At 41.0% G+C, this 16,619-nt stretch overlaps 1 protein-coding gene across 4 annotated transcripts in view; it reads left to right on the top strand.

Annotated features, from left to right (window-relative positions):
- Positions 1–16,619, top strand: part of LOC129710598 (tyrosine-protein phosphatase non-receptor type 3-like) — a 161,648-nt gene that overhangs the window by 118,279 nt on the left and 26,750 nt on the right. For all 4 annotated transcript variants that reach the window (XM_055657732.1, XM_055657723.1, XM_055657741.1 and 1 more), the window contains 4 exons: positions 9,176–9,342; positions 10,656–10,746; positions 11,296–11,357; positions 14,293–14,439. In XM_055657732.1, the coding sequence (XP_055513707.1) occupies positions 9,176–9,342; positions 10,656–10,746; positions 11,296–11,357; positions 14,293–14,439 (467 nt within the window). The remainder of the gene's footprint in view (positions 1–9,175; positions 9,343–10,655; positions 10,747–11,295; positions 11,358–14,292; positions 14,440–16,619) is intronic.

Here is a 16,619-nt window from a genome sequence, read left to right on the forward strand (position 1 = left end):
GTGGTATGGTATTATAAATGGCTTTTATACATTTTCTGTACAAATTTTTGCTCTGTTTTCTAAAATTTAGATTTGGTTAATAGTGCCAATGGATTTGCTTCAATGTTTATAAAGATTTGCAGTGCCCTCCATAATGTTTGGGACAGAGACCCATCATTTATTTATTTGCCTCTGTACTCCACAATTTGAGATTTGTAATAGAACAAAATCACATGTGCATATTATCAGATTTTATACATTTTGGTTTCACGATGTAGAAATTACAACAGTGTTTATACATAGATGGCAGATGGAGTTTAATGCTGATAAATGTGAGGTGCTACACCTTGGCAGGACAAATCAAAATAGGACGTACATGGTAAATGGTAGGGAATTGAAGAATACAATTGAACAGAGGGATCTGGGTATAACCGTGCATAGTTCCTTGAAGGTGGAATCTCATATAGATAGGGTGGTAAAGAAAGCTTTTGGTATGCTAGCCTTTATAAATCAGAGCATTGAGTATAAAAGCTGGGATGTAATGTTAAAATTGTACAAGGCATTGGTGAGGCCAATTCTGGAGTATGGTGTACATTTTTGGTCGCCCAATTATAGGAAGGATGCCAACAAAATAGAGAGAGTACAGAGGAGATTTACTAGAATGTTGCCTGGGTTTCAACAACTAAGTTACAGAGATAGGTTGAATAAGTTAGGTCTTTATTATCTGGAGCGCAGAAGGTTAAGGGGGGACTTGATAGAGGTCTTTAAAATGATGAGAGGGATAGACAGAGTTGATGTGGACAAGCTTTTCCCTTTGAGAATAGGGAAGATTCAAACAAGAGGACATGACTTCAGAATTAAGGGACAGAAGTTTAGGGGTAATATGAGGGGGAACTTCTTTACTCAGAGAGTGGTAGCGGTGTGGAATGAGCTTCCAGTGGAAGTGGTGGAGGCAGGTTCATTGGTATCATTTAAAAATAAATTGGATAGGCATATGGATGAGGAGAGAATGGAGGGTTATGGTATGAGTGCAGGCAGGTGGGACTAAGGGGAAAAAAAAAAAAATTGTTCGGCACGGACTTGTAGGTCCGAGATGGCCTGTTTCCGTGCTGTAATTGTTATATGGTTATATGGTTATAGTCCCCCCATTTCAGGGCACCATAATGTTTGGGACACATGGCTTCAAAGGTGTTTGTAATTGCTCGGGTGTGTTTAAATGCCTCCTTAATGCAGGTATAAGAGAGCTCTTTCCTCCAGTCTTTCCATCAGCTTTAGAAACTTTTATTGCTGTTTATCAATATGAGGACCAAAGTTGTGCCAATTAAAGTGGAATAAGCCATTATGAGACTGAGAAACAAGAATAAAACTGTTGGAGACATCAGCCAAACTGTAGGTTTACCAAAATCAACTGTTTGGAACATCATTAAGAAGAAAGAGAGCACTTGTGAGCTTACTAATCGCAAATGGACTGGCAGGCCTAGGAAGACCTCCACAGCTGATGACAGGAGAACTCTCTCTATAATAAAGAAAAATCCCCAAACACCTGTCCGACAAATCAGAAACACTCTTCAGGAGTCAGGTGTGGATTTGTCAATGACCACTGACTGCAGAAAACTTAATGAACAGATATACAGAGGCTGCACAGCAAGATGCAAACCACTGGTTAGCGTCCAAGTCCAATAGGATGGCCAGGTTACAGTTTCCCAAGAAGTGCGTAAAAGAGCAACCACAGTCCTGGAAAAAGGTCTTGTGGGCAGATGAGACGAAGATTAACATATCGGAGTGATGGCAAGAGCAAAGTATGGAGAGAATTCTGCTCTTCATTTCAGGGATGTGGTTGGCCAAGTCCAACACGGGAAAGCCGGGCTCGAGCTCATCCCAAAAGCTCCTCAATGGCACAAGGCAACATCAGTGCAGAAGAGACGACTCGTGGTGGAGGAGGTGAGAAGACAGGAGGAAGCAGAGCGACACGCCATGGCCGTTTCAGTGGCCAAGCAGGGCCAATGGACTAACTGGGAGAGCTTGGAAAAGAGGAAGCTCAGATGGCTTGACCACTGGAAGATGGAGGGATCTTGGCTAAGTTATCAGAGCCACTTATGATGTCCCACCATCACCCCAGAACGTGAAACAGTGGTTTGGAAAAGACCCCGCTTGCTCCCTTTGCCAAGCACCGGCATCACTCAGGCACATTTTAACAGGATGCCCTACGAGCCTCGCCCAATGGTGTTACACTTGGCGGCACAACCAAGTTCTCAGACAGCTGGCATCAATCCTTGAACAGAGGCGAACAACCACAAATGCTTCCCCACATACATCGGAAGGAAATGTCTACTTCACAACATTTGTAGCAGCAGGCCAACCTCCAGAGAACCAGTTAACATCAAAAAATGCATGCATTCTGCAGCCTGCTCGGGATTGGAAAATGGACGTGGACTTGGAAACAAAACTTGTGTTTCCCCCAGACATTGTGGCTACAACACTCCGGCCAGACATGGCCCTGTGGTCCACAACAGCCAAGTTGGCATACGTTGTGGAATTGACAGTACCATGGGAAGATGGTGTTGAAGAAGGTTATGAGAGGAAAAAGACCAAGTACTCTGAACTGACAATGAAGCTGCCAGAAAGAAGACACCCAGCAACTGTTGATGTCCATGAATCGTAAACTTCAAGCAGTCATTGCATGTGAAGGATATGCAACAAAATACTAAACACGACTACTTTCATTTACATGACATTGCTGTGTCCCAAATATTATGGTGCCCTGGAATGGGGGGGACTATATATAGACACTGCTGTAATTTCTACATTGTGAAACCAAAATGTATAAAAATTACCTTTATTAAAATCTGAAAATGTGCCCTTTAACCACATGTGAATTTTTTTCTATTCCAAATCTCAAATTGTGGAGTAAAGAGGCAAATAAATAAATGATGGGTCTTTGTCAGGGCACTGTATGGTTTTAGACATTTGGGCAAGAAATTGAGATACTGGAATGCATCTCTGGATTGCAAATGTCCATTTTCAGCATTGAGTGTTCAGTGAAACGGTTGCCCAGACCAAGCATGGATTCTACGACTGTTTTGACAAACATTTGCCAAGTCTTGTCTGCCAAGGCGTACTGGATCCCCTGGTTGCTAACCATTTACACTATGCTTCCCATTCCCATAATGACCATTCGTCCTGGACCACTTCCATTGCCAGAATGAGGCCACAAGCAAGCTGAAGGAACAACACCTCATATTCCATTTGGGTAGCTCAATGGTATGAATATTGAATTCTCTGATTTTAGGTAACAACAAACCCTCCCCCCAACTTCTTTCCCATCCACGCCCACCCCTTCTGTCCTCTGTGCCCCACCTGGACTCGTACCTATTTCTCCCCTTCCACCTACATTCCTTCCTCTAGCTTCACAATTTGCAACTTCAATCCTTTTGTATCACTTTTTCTGTCTTTTCACTTCTGGCCTTTGTCCAACCATCTACTTGTCAAACCCTTCCCCTCACCTGTAGCAACATTTTACCTGCCTGAATTTGTCCTGCCCGTCTTCTCTTCCAGTTTTTTCTCCCCCCCCCCCCCCCCCCACAACTGTCAGTGTGAAGAAGGGTCCCGACTTTTTACAGCTGTAATTTCAGTCGCAAGGCACGTTACCTTTTTAGATGTGGTTTAGCTTCAATCTGTCAAGACCGTGTATGCAGTATCGTTTTATTATTGTCATGTGCACCAAGATACAGTGGAAAAACTTTGTATACAATCCAGTAAATTCAAGCCATACACTCTACAACAAATAGTGCATTGGGTAAAATAAATAAAATGCAGAATTTAGTTATGTTTTTTTTTTAAATGCTGATTTTAAATGCTCATAGGTAGACAAAATAGCTGGAGAAACTCAGCTGGTGCGGCAGCATCTATGGAGCGAATGAAATAGGCAACGTTTCGGGCCGAAACCCTTCTTGAGACGCTTAAATGCTCATAGGTTGGGAGACCAGGACTTGACCCGTAGCTTATGTGAGGTCAATGATACGATAACAGCATGCAGTAAGCTGATCATGAATCTGGTGGTATTTGCTTTCTAGCTTTTCTATTTTGAGGGGAGAAAAGGGAATGATCGTTGTGTAAGTAGGCCTTGATTATTTTGGCTGCTTTCACAGGACAGCGTGGTGTAGATCGAGTCAATTTGGAGGGGTGTGTGGCGGGAAAGGAAGTTAGTTGACGTGATGGACTGGGCTGCATCACAATATGCAAATTCTTGTGGTCTTGGGAAGAGCAGTTAAATCAAGCTGCGATGCATCAAGATAGGATGCTTTTTGTGATGCATCTTTAGACATTTGGAAGATTCATTGGGGACGTGCCAAATTAAGTCTTCTGAGGAAGAAGTGACATTGGTGTACTTTCTTGGCCGTACATTCAATATGGTTGGACCAGGATAGATTGTTAACACACAGAAGGCCCATTTTTGAAAAAAAAGATGAAAAATTGTGGAATACATCTCTTCTAATTCTGAAAACATGCCATAGATTGTTTTGTGCTGTATATATAATTTATATTTTTTTCGGTTTAGCAAGTGAAATTTTTATATGTTATGCTGACAATATTTGTTTAAGGTCATAGGCCAAATATGACTGGTCACGTGTGTGCCATTTTGGTTCACTTTCCAAAGATTGGGCCAGAAACCTGAGGTTCTCAACCATCTGCACTGGAGCACCATTGATGCTGTGCAACCCCCAGCTTTCTGAAGTTATTGATCAGTTCCTTCATTTAGCTGACAATGAGGGAGCCATTGTTGTCTTGAGATGTACTATTGTACTTCATGTACTCCAGCGCATCATTGTTCAAGATCCGATCCACTATGATGGGATCATATGTAAATTTGTAAATGCAGTTAGAGTAGAATTTGACCCCGCAGTTGTGTGTATGGGGAGTACTGTAAAGAAATGAGAAATCAGTCTTATGGGAAACCGATGTTGGGAATTATTGTGTGGGATGTTTTGTCACCTATTCTTTGTTGTTTGTGGATCAGGAAGTTGAGGATCAAGCTACAGAGGGTGGTGCTGAGTCATTAGTGCTGGAATTTGGACACTCTTTTGCTTAGATTTGTAGTGTTAAAGGCATAACTATAGTCAACAAAGATGTTCTTTCTATCAAGAAGTTTCAGGGATGAGCATAGGGTCTTGGAGATGGCGCCTGCAGTGGACCAAAGCTGCCTGGGAGGCTGGTGTTGCTGTGCGCCATGACCAACCTCTTAAAGTATTGAATAATAATGGATGTCCGCTCCACTGGACAGCGGTCATTAAGTTCATTGGCATAGGAGCAAAATTAGGCCATTTGGCTCATCGAGGCTGCTCCGCCATTCAATCAGGGCTGATTTATCTTTCCCTCTCAACCCCATTTTCCTGCCTTTTCCCCATAACCTTGGATACCCTACTAATCAAGAATCAAATTAAAGCACATTACCTTGCTTTTATTTGAATCTGGATAATAGAGGTTTTCTTAAAGCAGGTTGGACCCTCAGAATGGAGTAGAGAGATCTTGCTTTAACCGATACAACTAGACAATAGGTGCAGGAGTAGGCCATTTGGCCTTTCGAGCCAGCACTGCCATTCAACATGATCATGGCTGATCTTCCACAATCAGTACCCCGTTCCTGCCTTCTCGCCATATCCTCTAACTCCGCTATCTTTAGATTTGGATTTGGATTTAATTTATTGTCATTGTCTTCAATTAAGAGACAACAAAAAACTTTAATAGCTCTATCTAACTCTCTTGAAAGCATCCAGAGAATTGGCCTCCACTGCCTTCTGAGGCAGAGAATTCCACAGATTCACAACTCTCTGGATGAAAAAGGTTTTCTTCATCTCCGTTCTAAATGGCCTACCCTAATTCTTAATTTGGCCCCTGGTTCTGGATTCCCCCAACATCGGGAACATGTTTCCTGCCTCTAGCGTGTCTAATCCCTTAATAATCTTATATGTTTCCTATAAGATATCCTCTCATCCTTCTAAGTTCCAGAGTATACAAGCCCAGCCGCTCCATTCAATCAACATATGACAGTCCCGCCATCCCGGGAATTAACGTTGTGAACCTATGCTGCACTCCCTCAATAGCAAGAATGGCCTTCCTCAATTTTGGAGACCAAAACTGCACATAATACTCCAGTTGTGTTCTCACTAGGGCCCTGTACAACTGCAAGGGGACCTCTTTGCTCCTAAACTCAACTGCTCTTGTTATGAAGGCCAACATGCCATTAGCTTTCTTGCACGCATACTTTCAGTGACTGGTACCTGCATGCTTACATTCAGTGACTGATACCTGCATGCTTACTTTCAGTGACTTGCTTTAACTTGCTAACTACCCATTTGTTTTAGTCGCCTGGTAATGCATCCAACTACTGAACTGTGCAATAAGCTGAGGAGACTTGCAAAAGTATGTTATGTTCCATAGTTTTATCATTGCATTCTGCAATAACCCAATGAACCATAAAATAGTTTTGATAGTATAAAATAGGTTTTTGTGAGCATTTATAATTCAAAGCTTTTGGTTGTTTTGATCTGCATAATTACTAGATGCAGTCATATTATTGACAAAGAATCAAAAAAATATTTTAAAATCTACTTTTATTGGTTGGGTCTTTGTAGTTGACATTGCATTTATTGGGGCTTGTTCAATATAAAAATTAAATGTTACTCGGAACATTTGGTCTCATTTTCATGACCACACTAGTGTTTCCGCTTTTAAAATAATCAAATCAATGGGATTTTTATTATTTAGCAGAATATTTACATTTTGCAGGATGAGAGTTTTGTGGCCCTTATATTATTCCTGCTCCCACTTGGAAAGGCAATTTACATCAATTCCATTGTAATTAACTCTTGAGCAAGTAATATTGTGGCTTCTGTATTCACAACTAATTTTGATGCTGCTATGTTCTAATAATTCTATGCAGGATTTATATCCCAGTGCCTGCAATAAATTGAAAATGGAGAATTGTCTGACCCTTTCTGAAATGAAATTTGAAAATGGTGTAAATATTCAACAGATCAGGCATCATCTCTGGAAAGATAAACATTTAAAATTTAAATTCCAACACCCTTTATTGGAACTGGGCAAAGGAAAAAATATAGTTTCCAGCTTCAGAAAAGGTGGGGAAAATGCTAGAACAAAAGAGAATGTCAATAGACAAATAGGTGCAGGAGTAGGCCATTCGGCCCTTCGAGTCAGCACTGCCATTCATTGTGATCATGGCTGATCGTCCCCAATCAGTGCCCTGCTCCTGCCTTCTCCGCATATCCCCTGACTCTGCTATCTTTAAGAGCCCTGTCTAGCTCTCTCTTGAAAGTATCCAGGGAATCAGCCTCCACCGCCCTCTAAGGCAGAGAATTCCACAGACTCACAATTCTCTGTGAGAAAAAATGTTTCCTCGTCTCCGTTCTAAATGGCTTACCCCGTATTCTTAAACTGTGGCCCCTGGTTCTGTACTCCCCCAACATTGGAACATGTTTCCTACCTCTAGTGTGTCCTAACCCTTAATAATCTTATATGTTTCAATAACATTCAGAAAGTATTCAGACCCCTTCACTATTTCCACATTTTGTTACATTGCAGCCTTATTCTAAAAGGGATTAAATTATTTTTTTTATCATGATTTTTTAAAAAGCGAAAACAGGTGTTTAGAAATTTTTGCAGAGTAATTAAAAAGAAATAACTGAAATATCACATTTATATAAGTATTCAGACCCTTTGCTATGACACTAAAAATTGAGTTTGGGTTCATCCTGTTTCCATTGATTATCCTTAAGATGTTTCTACAACTTGATTGGAGTCCACCAGTGGTAAATTAAATTGATTGGACATGATTTGGAAAGGCACACTCCTGTCTATATAAGGTCCCACAGTTGAGAGTGCATGTCAGAGCAAAAATCAAGCCATGTAGACGAAGGAATTGTCCGTAGACCTCCGAGATAGAATTGTGTCGAGACACTGATCTGGGGAATGGTATAAAACAATTTCTGCAGCATTGCAGGTCCCAAAGAGAACAGTGGCCTCCGTCATTCTTAAATAGAAGAACTTTGGATCCAACAGGCCTCTTCAAAAAGCTGGCCGCCCGCCCTGAGCAAACTGAGGGGGGGGGGGGGGGGGGGGGGGGGGGGGGCCTTGGTCAGGGTCAGGGAAGTGACCAAGAACCCGATTGTCACTCTGACAGAGCTCCAGAGTTCCTCTGTGGAGATGGAAGAACCTTCCAGAAGGACAACTATATCTGCAGCACTCCACCAATCTGGCCTTTATGGTAGAGTGGCCAGACGGAAGCCACTCCTCAGTAAAACGCATATGACAGCCCACTTGGAGATTGCCAAAAGGCACCTATGACCTCTCAGACCGAGAAACAAGATTCTCTGGTCTGATGAAATCAAGATTGAACTCTTTGGCCTGAATGCATTCTGGACCTCAGACTGGGACGGAGGTTTACCTTCCAACAGGGCAACGACCCTAAGCACACAGCCAAGACAACACAGGAGTGGCTTCATAACATGTCTGTGAATGTCCCTGAGTGGCCCAGCCACAGCCCGGACTTGAACGAGATCGAACATCCCTGGATGGACCTGAACATAGCTGAGCATCGACGCTCCCCCTCCAATCTGACAGAGTTTGAGAGGATCTGCAGAGAAGAATGGGACAAATGACCATATACACATGTACCAAGCTTGTAGCGTCATACCCAAGAAGACTTGAGGCTGTAATCGCTGCCAAAGGTGTCTAAACAAAGTAAATGGTCTGAATACGTATGTAAATGTGATATTTCAGTTATTTCTTTTTAATTACTTTGCAAAAATTTCTAAACACCTGTTTTCACTTTTTTATTATGAGGTATTGTGTGTAGATTGATGATTAAAAAAAAGAATTAAACCATTTTAGAATAAGGCTGTAACGTAAAATGGGGAAAAAGTGAAGGGGTCTGAATACTTTCTGAATGCACTGTAAATGTAAGTAGAAAATGTGATGTGCACATGTGAGATGTAGATTGGTTCTTGTACTCTTTTCCTTCACCAACTGAACAATAACCTCTGTAGGAATTTCATAGCTTTCCTTGTATTGATATCTGCTGAAACTCCATTCATATTGCATCAATACCTGCATAATAAATTGTTAGCCGTAGTATGTAAATCTAATGAAATAAACTTTGCTTTCATTGCTACTTTACAAGTTGTAAGCAGTCATTTGGAGGAAAATATGGAAGACAGAACAACTTTCCAACATTTTCCCAGTAATTCCATCTATCCAGTTTCTTCTGAATATGGAGATTCATTGGAAGAATCAATGATTCAGCTTCGGCAAGGACTTGAAAGTGGAGCTATACTAAATCAGTTTGATGTAAGTTTGTTCAGTCTGTTTTAACTCTGAAATTAGTTCTACATTAGTATTATATTTACTCTTTCAGTAGATTAAATTGTAAAGTACTGCTGCTTGAAATTTTGTTCCAGTTTTTGTTTGTTTGACTGGTTAATGAATCTAGATTTAAAGTTACACCCTAGTGTGTGTCGGAATATCTTTTGATGAGTACATTATTAAATGACTAAAGGAAGTCTCTGTTTTGTAGCTTGGCATTTCACCATATGTCAGCTGGATATGATACAGATTTTTCCTTTAGATTAGATTAGATTAGATTGATCCTTTATTCCAAAATGTCGTTGCCTGCAGCCATACATATAATAATAAACAACAAAACACACAATAAACACAAATTAACATCCACCACAGCGAGTTCACCAGGCACCTCCTCACTGTGATGGAGGCAAAAGTCTTAAAGTTACTGTCTCTTCCCTCCTCATTCTCCCTCTGCGCTGAGACGATATGTTGTTACCCCACCGGGCGATGGTAGTCAGTCCCGCAGCTCACTCGAGCTCCGCGAACGGGCCGGTTCAAGCTCCGCGGCCCGGAGTGGTCGAAGCTGCCGCCCTCCAGTCCAGCGGACGCAGCTGTTGCCGCGGGAGCTCCGGAAAACAGGCACCAGCCTGTGACCTGCGAGCTCCCGATGACGTCGTCCACTGGTCCGGCCGAGCCCCGGATTCAGGTCGCTACCGCTAGAAAGCCAGAACGCCGCCTCGGCCACCAGAGCACCGTCTCAGCCCCGAGTCGTGCCGCTGCCACCGGAGCGCCGTCTCAGCCCCGAGTCGTGCCGCCCTCACCGGAGCGCCGTCTCAGCCCCGCGCCGGGCCGCCCTCAACGGAGCGCCGTCTCAGCCCCAAGCCGGGCCACCCTCACCGGAGCACCGTCTCGGCCCCGGGTCGTGCCGCTGCCACTGGAACGCCGGGAACGCCCGCTGCAGCTCCGAAGACGGCCAGCCTCGCGTTGGTGAGTCCTGGCTGGCTCTGCTTCCAGAGCCTCGAGGTTGGTCGCAGTTGGAGACCGCCAGCTCCGCCATTAGGCCTCAGCGCAGACGGAGGCAGAGAAGGCCTCAGACTTTAGAGAGATATGTGCACACAGAGTATCAGAACTAAATTTATGACAAAGAGAAACTGAGGTCCTGTGTACAAGTTTTCCTTCCATGCTTTTCGGTAATATGGTGCTGTGCAACATTGAGAGAACATAAAATAGTGACTACAGGAAGAGATGACCTTGAGATTGTGCAAATAAATGGTTAAAAAAAAACCCAGCTAAATTGAAACATGCTTTTCATTTTCTAGCAATTGTACAGAAAAAAGCCTGGTTTAATAATCTCGTGTGCAAAGATGACAAAGAACATGGACAGGAACAGATATAAAGATGTATTACCATGTGAGTTTTCTCTGCTTATTCCTTGGCTTATTTCTGGAAATGACATTCGGAAACATTCATAATCCATTGGATCGGCCTAAAACTAAAATTGTGTTACACATGGAATATTTAAAAACATACAAGATATGAAGAGAAAAAAACTGCTACACATTTTTTTTTTAAATCCCCACAGATAATTTTTCCTACTCATTTGAATGGGACCACAATATTTGGGGCAGATTTAATCTGATGCAGGTTCGGGAAGGAAACTTCCCAGTTTGAGAGCCAAGAGAGTTCACTGGTGCAAGGCAGCAGCCACAACAGCTGAGACTCATGTTAAAAGTGGAAGCTAGGGCTTCCATGGGGAATTCCAGCATTAATGATGGCCTCAGATGGGAAGATCTGGCCCAATGTTGCATTAGCTGGAAAAGTGGCATGGTCAAAGGTTTATTTTGCAATACATTAAAAATCTGCCACTGAACCTAAACTGAATTTTCTTGACAATGTTGCAGAGAAAATTTAAGAACAACTTTGAAATGTTAATTTTAATCTTTTTCCTTCTTAAAACAGATGATGTCACACGGGTTATATTAAATGGATCAGAAAATTATATTAATGCTAATTATGTAAATGTAAGTATTCACCTTGATGTTACTGAGGGAGAAAAAGTGAATCCATTGAAGAAAATGCTGATGCATTATTTAGCAATACAGTCCAGGAAGACCCTTGGCTTGGTAAATGCTGAATGAGGTTATTTTTTTGAGACGGTGGATTTAGTATAAATAGTCGACGACCACCTGCCCATCTAGAATTGAATCAGTGACACTGGAAGACTGACAGATTTAAATTGAAGTCAAATCAATTAGCATATGGGTAACCATCTATTGCATTCATCAGCAGAGAGGCTAACCTGACCATTTTAGCAGTCAAAATAAATACTAACATTGTTTTTTCAAAAGATATTCAAATGTTTGTGGTACAATGTATTGAAGCTCTGACATCAGAGGTATAGAATGTTGAGTGCACTTAGGCCTGTTATTACCTTAAGTGCCTTTTTTGGTGCACTATGACTAGAAGGTTATTTTCCAGATAAACAAATGTTTTTTTTCCTTATTATCCTAATAGCTTATTTAAGAAATTGAGTCGAGAATTAAAATCATTTAACTTTTTAATATTGGGTGCATGCAAAATCACAATATAATTAGATATGTTTGGTATTATAATTCTCAAGGTTATATTTGGATGTACCTACAAGAGAAAGGATCAAAAGTTGTTCTCAGGAAGGTGCAATTCATAATTCTAAGCCAAAATTAATGTACAAATCTAATAATTTGATATAGGATTGAAATTATATCGGGACTGATCATGCTGATTAATGTTTAAACAAATGCAGAAACACTGGAAACAGTGCAGATAAAGCTAAGACTGTAGAGGGAGAGAAGCAGAGTCGGTGTCTCAGGTTGATCTTTCATTAGAATTTTAACATGCTCCACAGAGTGCATGAACAATTTTATTCCATAATTTAAGGTAATATATTCAATAAAAATCTTTAATAACCTTCCTAAGGATAGTCAGATTCATTATTCTGTTCTTGAATCTGACCAATAAAAGCAAACATAAATAGGAAGTGATATTTTGCAACCAGTTTTGCAATGTTTTGTAACTTGGTTCATTGTAGTAAAAATATAGTTCCCTTTGATTCTGCATTGATGTTTTGTATTGCTTCCCTCACTTCATCTTCTGCAATAGGTACTGCTACATAGGATTCAAAGTGCGGTCTCCAAATATCGTTCTAGGTTGTTTAATACTGTTGTTTAAAGCACAAGGCATTGGGGTTCAGTATTGATGTGGATAGAGAACTGGCTGGCAAAGAGTAGGAGTAAACGGGTCCTTTTCACAATGGCAGGCAGTGACTAGTGGGGTACCGCAAGGCTCAGTGCTGGGACCCCAGCTATTTACAATATATATTAATGATCTGGATGAGGGAATTGAAGGCAACATCTCCAAGTTTGCGGATGACACTAAGCTGGGGGGCAGTGTTAGCTGTGAGGAGGATGCTAGGAGACTGCAAGGTGACTTGGATAGGCTGGGTGAGTGGGCAAATGTTTGGCAGATGCAGTATAATGTGGATAAATGTGAGGTTATCCATTTTGGTGGCAAAAACGGGAAAGCAGACTATTATCTAAATGGTGGCCGATTGGGAAAGGGGGAAATGCAGCGAGACCTGGGTGTCATGGTACACCAATCATTGAAGGTAGGCATGCAGGTGCAGCAGGCAGTAAAGAAAGCGAATGGTATGTTAGCTTTCATTGCAAAAGGATTTGAGTATAGGAGCAGGGAGGTTCTACGGCAGTTGTACAGGGTCTTGGTGAGACCACACCTGGAGTATTGCGTACAGTTTTGGTCTCCAAATCTGAAGAAGGACATTATTGCCATAGAGGGAGTGCAGAGACGGTTCACCAGACTGATTCCTGGGATGGCAGGACTGTCTTATGAAGAAAGACTGGATAGACTTGGTTTATACTCTCTAGAATTTAGGAGATTGAGAGGGGATCTTATAGAAACTTACAAAATTCTTAAGGGGCTGGACAGGCTAGATGCAGGAAGATTGTTCCCGATGTTAGGGAAGTCCAGGACAAGGGGTCACAGCTTAAGGATAAGGGGGAAATCCTTTAAAACCGAGATGAGAAGAACTTTTTTCACACAGAGAGTGGTGAATCTCTGGAACTCTCTGCCACAGAGGGTAGTTGAGGCCAGTTCATTGGCTATATTTAAGAGGGAGTTAGATGTGGCCCTTGTGGCTAAGGGAATCGGGGGTATGGAGAGAAGGCAGGTACGGGATACTGAGTTGGATGATCAGCCATGATCATATTGAATGGTGGTGCAGGCTCGAAGGGCCGAATGGCCTACTCCTGCACCTAATTTCTATGTTTCTAATACAATAAAAACATTAAGTATGCCAGAAATAAGAAATGTTTTTTTTTTTTTTTTTTTTTTTAAATTCTCTTATTTTGCCATGGTGGTTTACTGAATTAAATAATTTATCATGCAATCGACCTTTAACTATAATCTGTACTCTGGTATTTTTCTCTTTGTACTATCTGTTGAACGTGTATGACTTGATTGTACTAGTGTTTCGTATGATTTGACTGGATAGCACACAAAGCTTATCACAGTACATGTGACAATGATAAACCTATACCTAATAACTATATCTTGCATCTTAGAAGTTTGTCATTAATTGTATTTCCGAATTAGCTTTAAGCATATACCGGTACCTGTTATTTAATGTATTTATTTTATTTTGAAGGCAAAATATTATCAACATTATCTATTTTAATTGTTTTTCACATAAAGAGAAGTCTTGTATAACACAAGACTCTTGAAAATAATATATAAACAGGAGGAAACACTATTTTGCAGTTTTAGTCCAAAAGATTAAAAATGTTGAGTTTAACAACATTAGCAACTGAACAAATATAATGCAAAATATTGAGGTTTAAATGTACTGTGGCAGGATTGAAATATAAAATGCCCTACTGTAATGTTTGTCTTTTTCTTCCTCAGATGGAAATCTGTTGTAGCACTATCTTAAATAAGTACATAGCAGCCCAGGGTCCACTTCCACATACCTGTCCCCATTTTTGGCAAACAGTCTGGGAACAAGGATCATCATTTATTGTCATGTTAACGACGTTGACAGAAAGAGGACGGGTAAACGTTACATTTTTCCATATGCTATCATAAATAATACAAGAAGCTATTTGATAAGATACTCCATTGAAAAAGTGTTTTGAGTGTAACTTTTAGAAGTATTTTTTCCTTAAGTGAATGTAATTGAAATAGTTAAATGACTGCTGCTAATTTAGGAAGCATGAGTTAGTGGGAATCAGATACACTGATGATGTTTAAGAGGCATTTAGAAAGACAGTAAAATAGGCAAGACATAGAAGTATGGACCTGATAGGCATAAGGTCCTGATTTTGTGTTGTGCAATTCAAGAACTCTTGGATTCTAATTTCAGGAGAATGGTGAATGTGGATGAACTTTGATCAACAAATCCCGCACATTAAAATCAGTGCAATAATGGTTATAAAAAAATGTGCAACACTTTTTCAAATGATTTTATTGCTTTTGAGATGGATTAAGTTTTTGAGATGTATAAGTAGTTCAGAATTCCCATTCTTAGCTATTTACCATTCCCTCCTATCCCCTCACATCACCTTGTGTATTTTACTCTATACCAATTTCTACCCAGTAATATGAACGAGATACAAAATCACGTATGAATTTTACACTCAAAGAAAATAGAAATGTAAAATTTTAAATGTTTTTATAATAGAATTATTCTGCTGTTTTATTATTTAAATTATAATAATATTTCCTAAAATAGTTTATGGCAAAAAAGCCCATCAACTTTGCTACATCTTTTCATTCATCTTGGGTCTAATTTGTCCAAATGCATTGCTAGTTAATAAAATCGTGATTGATCTTCAAGCTGAATATCATTTTCCAGCCCTATCCCCAAATCCTCTAATTCTAGAAAGCTATCAAAATCGCATCTTCAGTGCAATCAATGGCAATTCCTCCATAGTCCACTAGGGTGGAAAATTCCAAAGATTCACCACCAAGAGAATGAAGAAACGTATCTTCATTTTAGTTGTAATTGACTTTACAGTTAGTTTGAGATTAACCCTGATTCCTCAGCTTGGAGAAGCGGCCTGCCCATATGTTTTTTTGCAGAGAAGTATCTTAATCTAGAGGGTATGGGATTTGGGGGAGAGAAGAAAGTTGTAGAGGGCATCTGGGGAAGGTCTTTTTTACCTTCAGGGTGGTTGGAATGCATTTCCCAAGTGGATGAAATAACATCCAATTATAGACAATGCATGTCATTTCAGCTTGCTTTCCCGTTCCCACTCGCCTGTATATTTACTGCCAAGTTCAAACTTCAAAAATAGCACCTCGTACTCTACTTAGACCTACAACCCAATGATATAAACATTGTGGGGGGATTTTTTCTCAGGTTAACAAAATGTTCCTTTTCTGCTCCTACTTGTCCACCAAGGTTTTCTTTCGCTTATTCATTTATCGTTTGTCTATCCTCTGCACACCTGGGTTTTTTCTCCATTGCCTTCCCTTCCTAGTGCCATCCCCATTTGCTTCCATCTATGCATCCGTCCTTTATCTAATTCTACCAATCACGTGTCAACCTCCATCTTCACCTCACTCCAACACCTTATCAGATTCCAACTATTACCTACCGCAGCCATTGTCTCACCTTTTTATTCCGGCTATTTTCCCAGTACAATCATGGTCTTTATATCAGGCTTCAACAAGAAATGTTGACCATTCTTTTTTCCTTCACAGATGTCGTTCTTGCCACTGAGTCCCATCATCAGTTTGTATTTTGTGCTGGATTCAAGTAATTACAATCACATGACCGAATATCATTGAGTCAGCAATCAAAAATTGATCTTTCTGTCCTTTAATTACCGTTTCTTTCCCATTCATGCTTGCAATCCCACAGTCTTTCAAGTCTAGCTCTCTTTCTACGCATGCATGATACATACACATGTGCACACACTGAATGGGGTAAGATGGAATAGAACCAGGATGAGGAAATGTTGGGGTGGAGAGAGGAGTGCACGAGAGTGAGGTCTGCCTGCATCCTTTCTGATTCGTAATGTGATAAGCTTGCCAAGAGTCAAGAATGTTTTATTGTCATACTAGACCAAGTGCAGACCCGTTGGGTCTGTTTTCCCCAACGGCATTTGCGGGAGGGGGGGGGGGGGGGGGGGGGCCGCGGCATCACACTCACATTAACCACCCCCCAAACACACAGGTGGGGGGAGGGGAGAGGAGGAGGAGGAGGAAACGGGACAGATTTGGGAGGG

The sequence above is a fragment of the Leucoraja erinacea genome, chromosome 2, assembly GCF_028641065.1.
Source record: "Leucoraja erinacea ecotype New England chromosome 2, Leri_hhj_1, whole genome shotgun sequence".
NCBI classification, from domain to species: Eukaryota; Metazoa; Chordata; class Chondrichthyes; order Rajiformes; family Rajidae; genus Leucoraja; species Leucoraja erinaceus.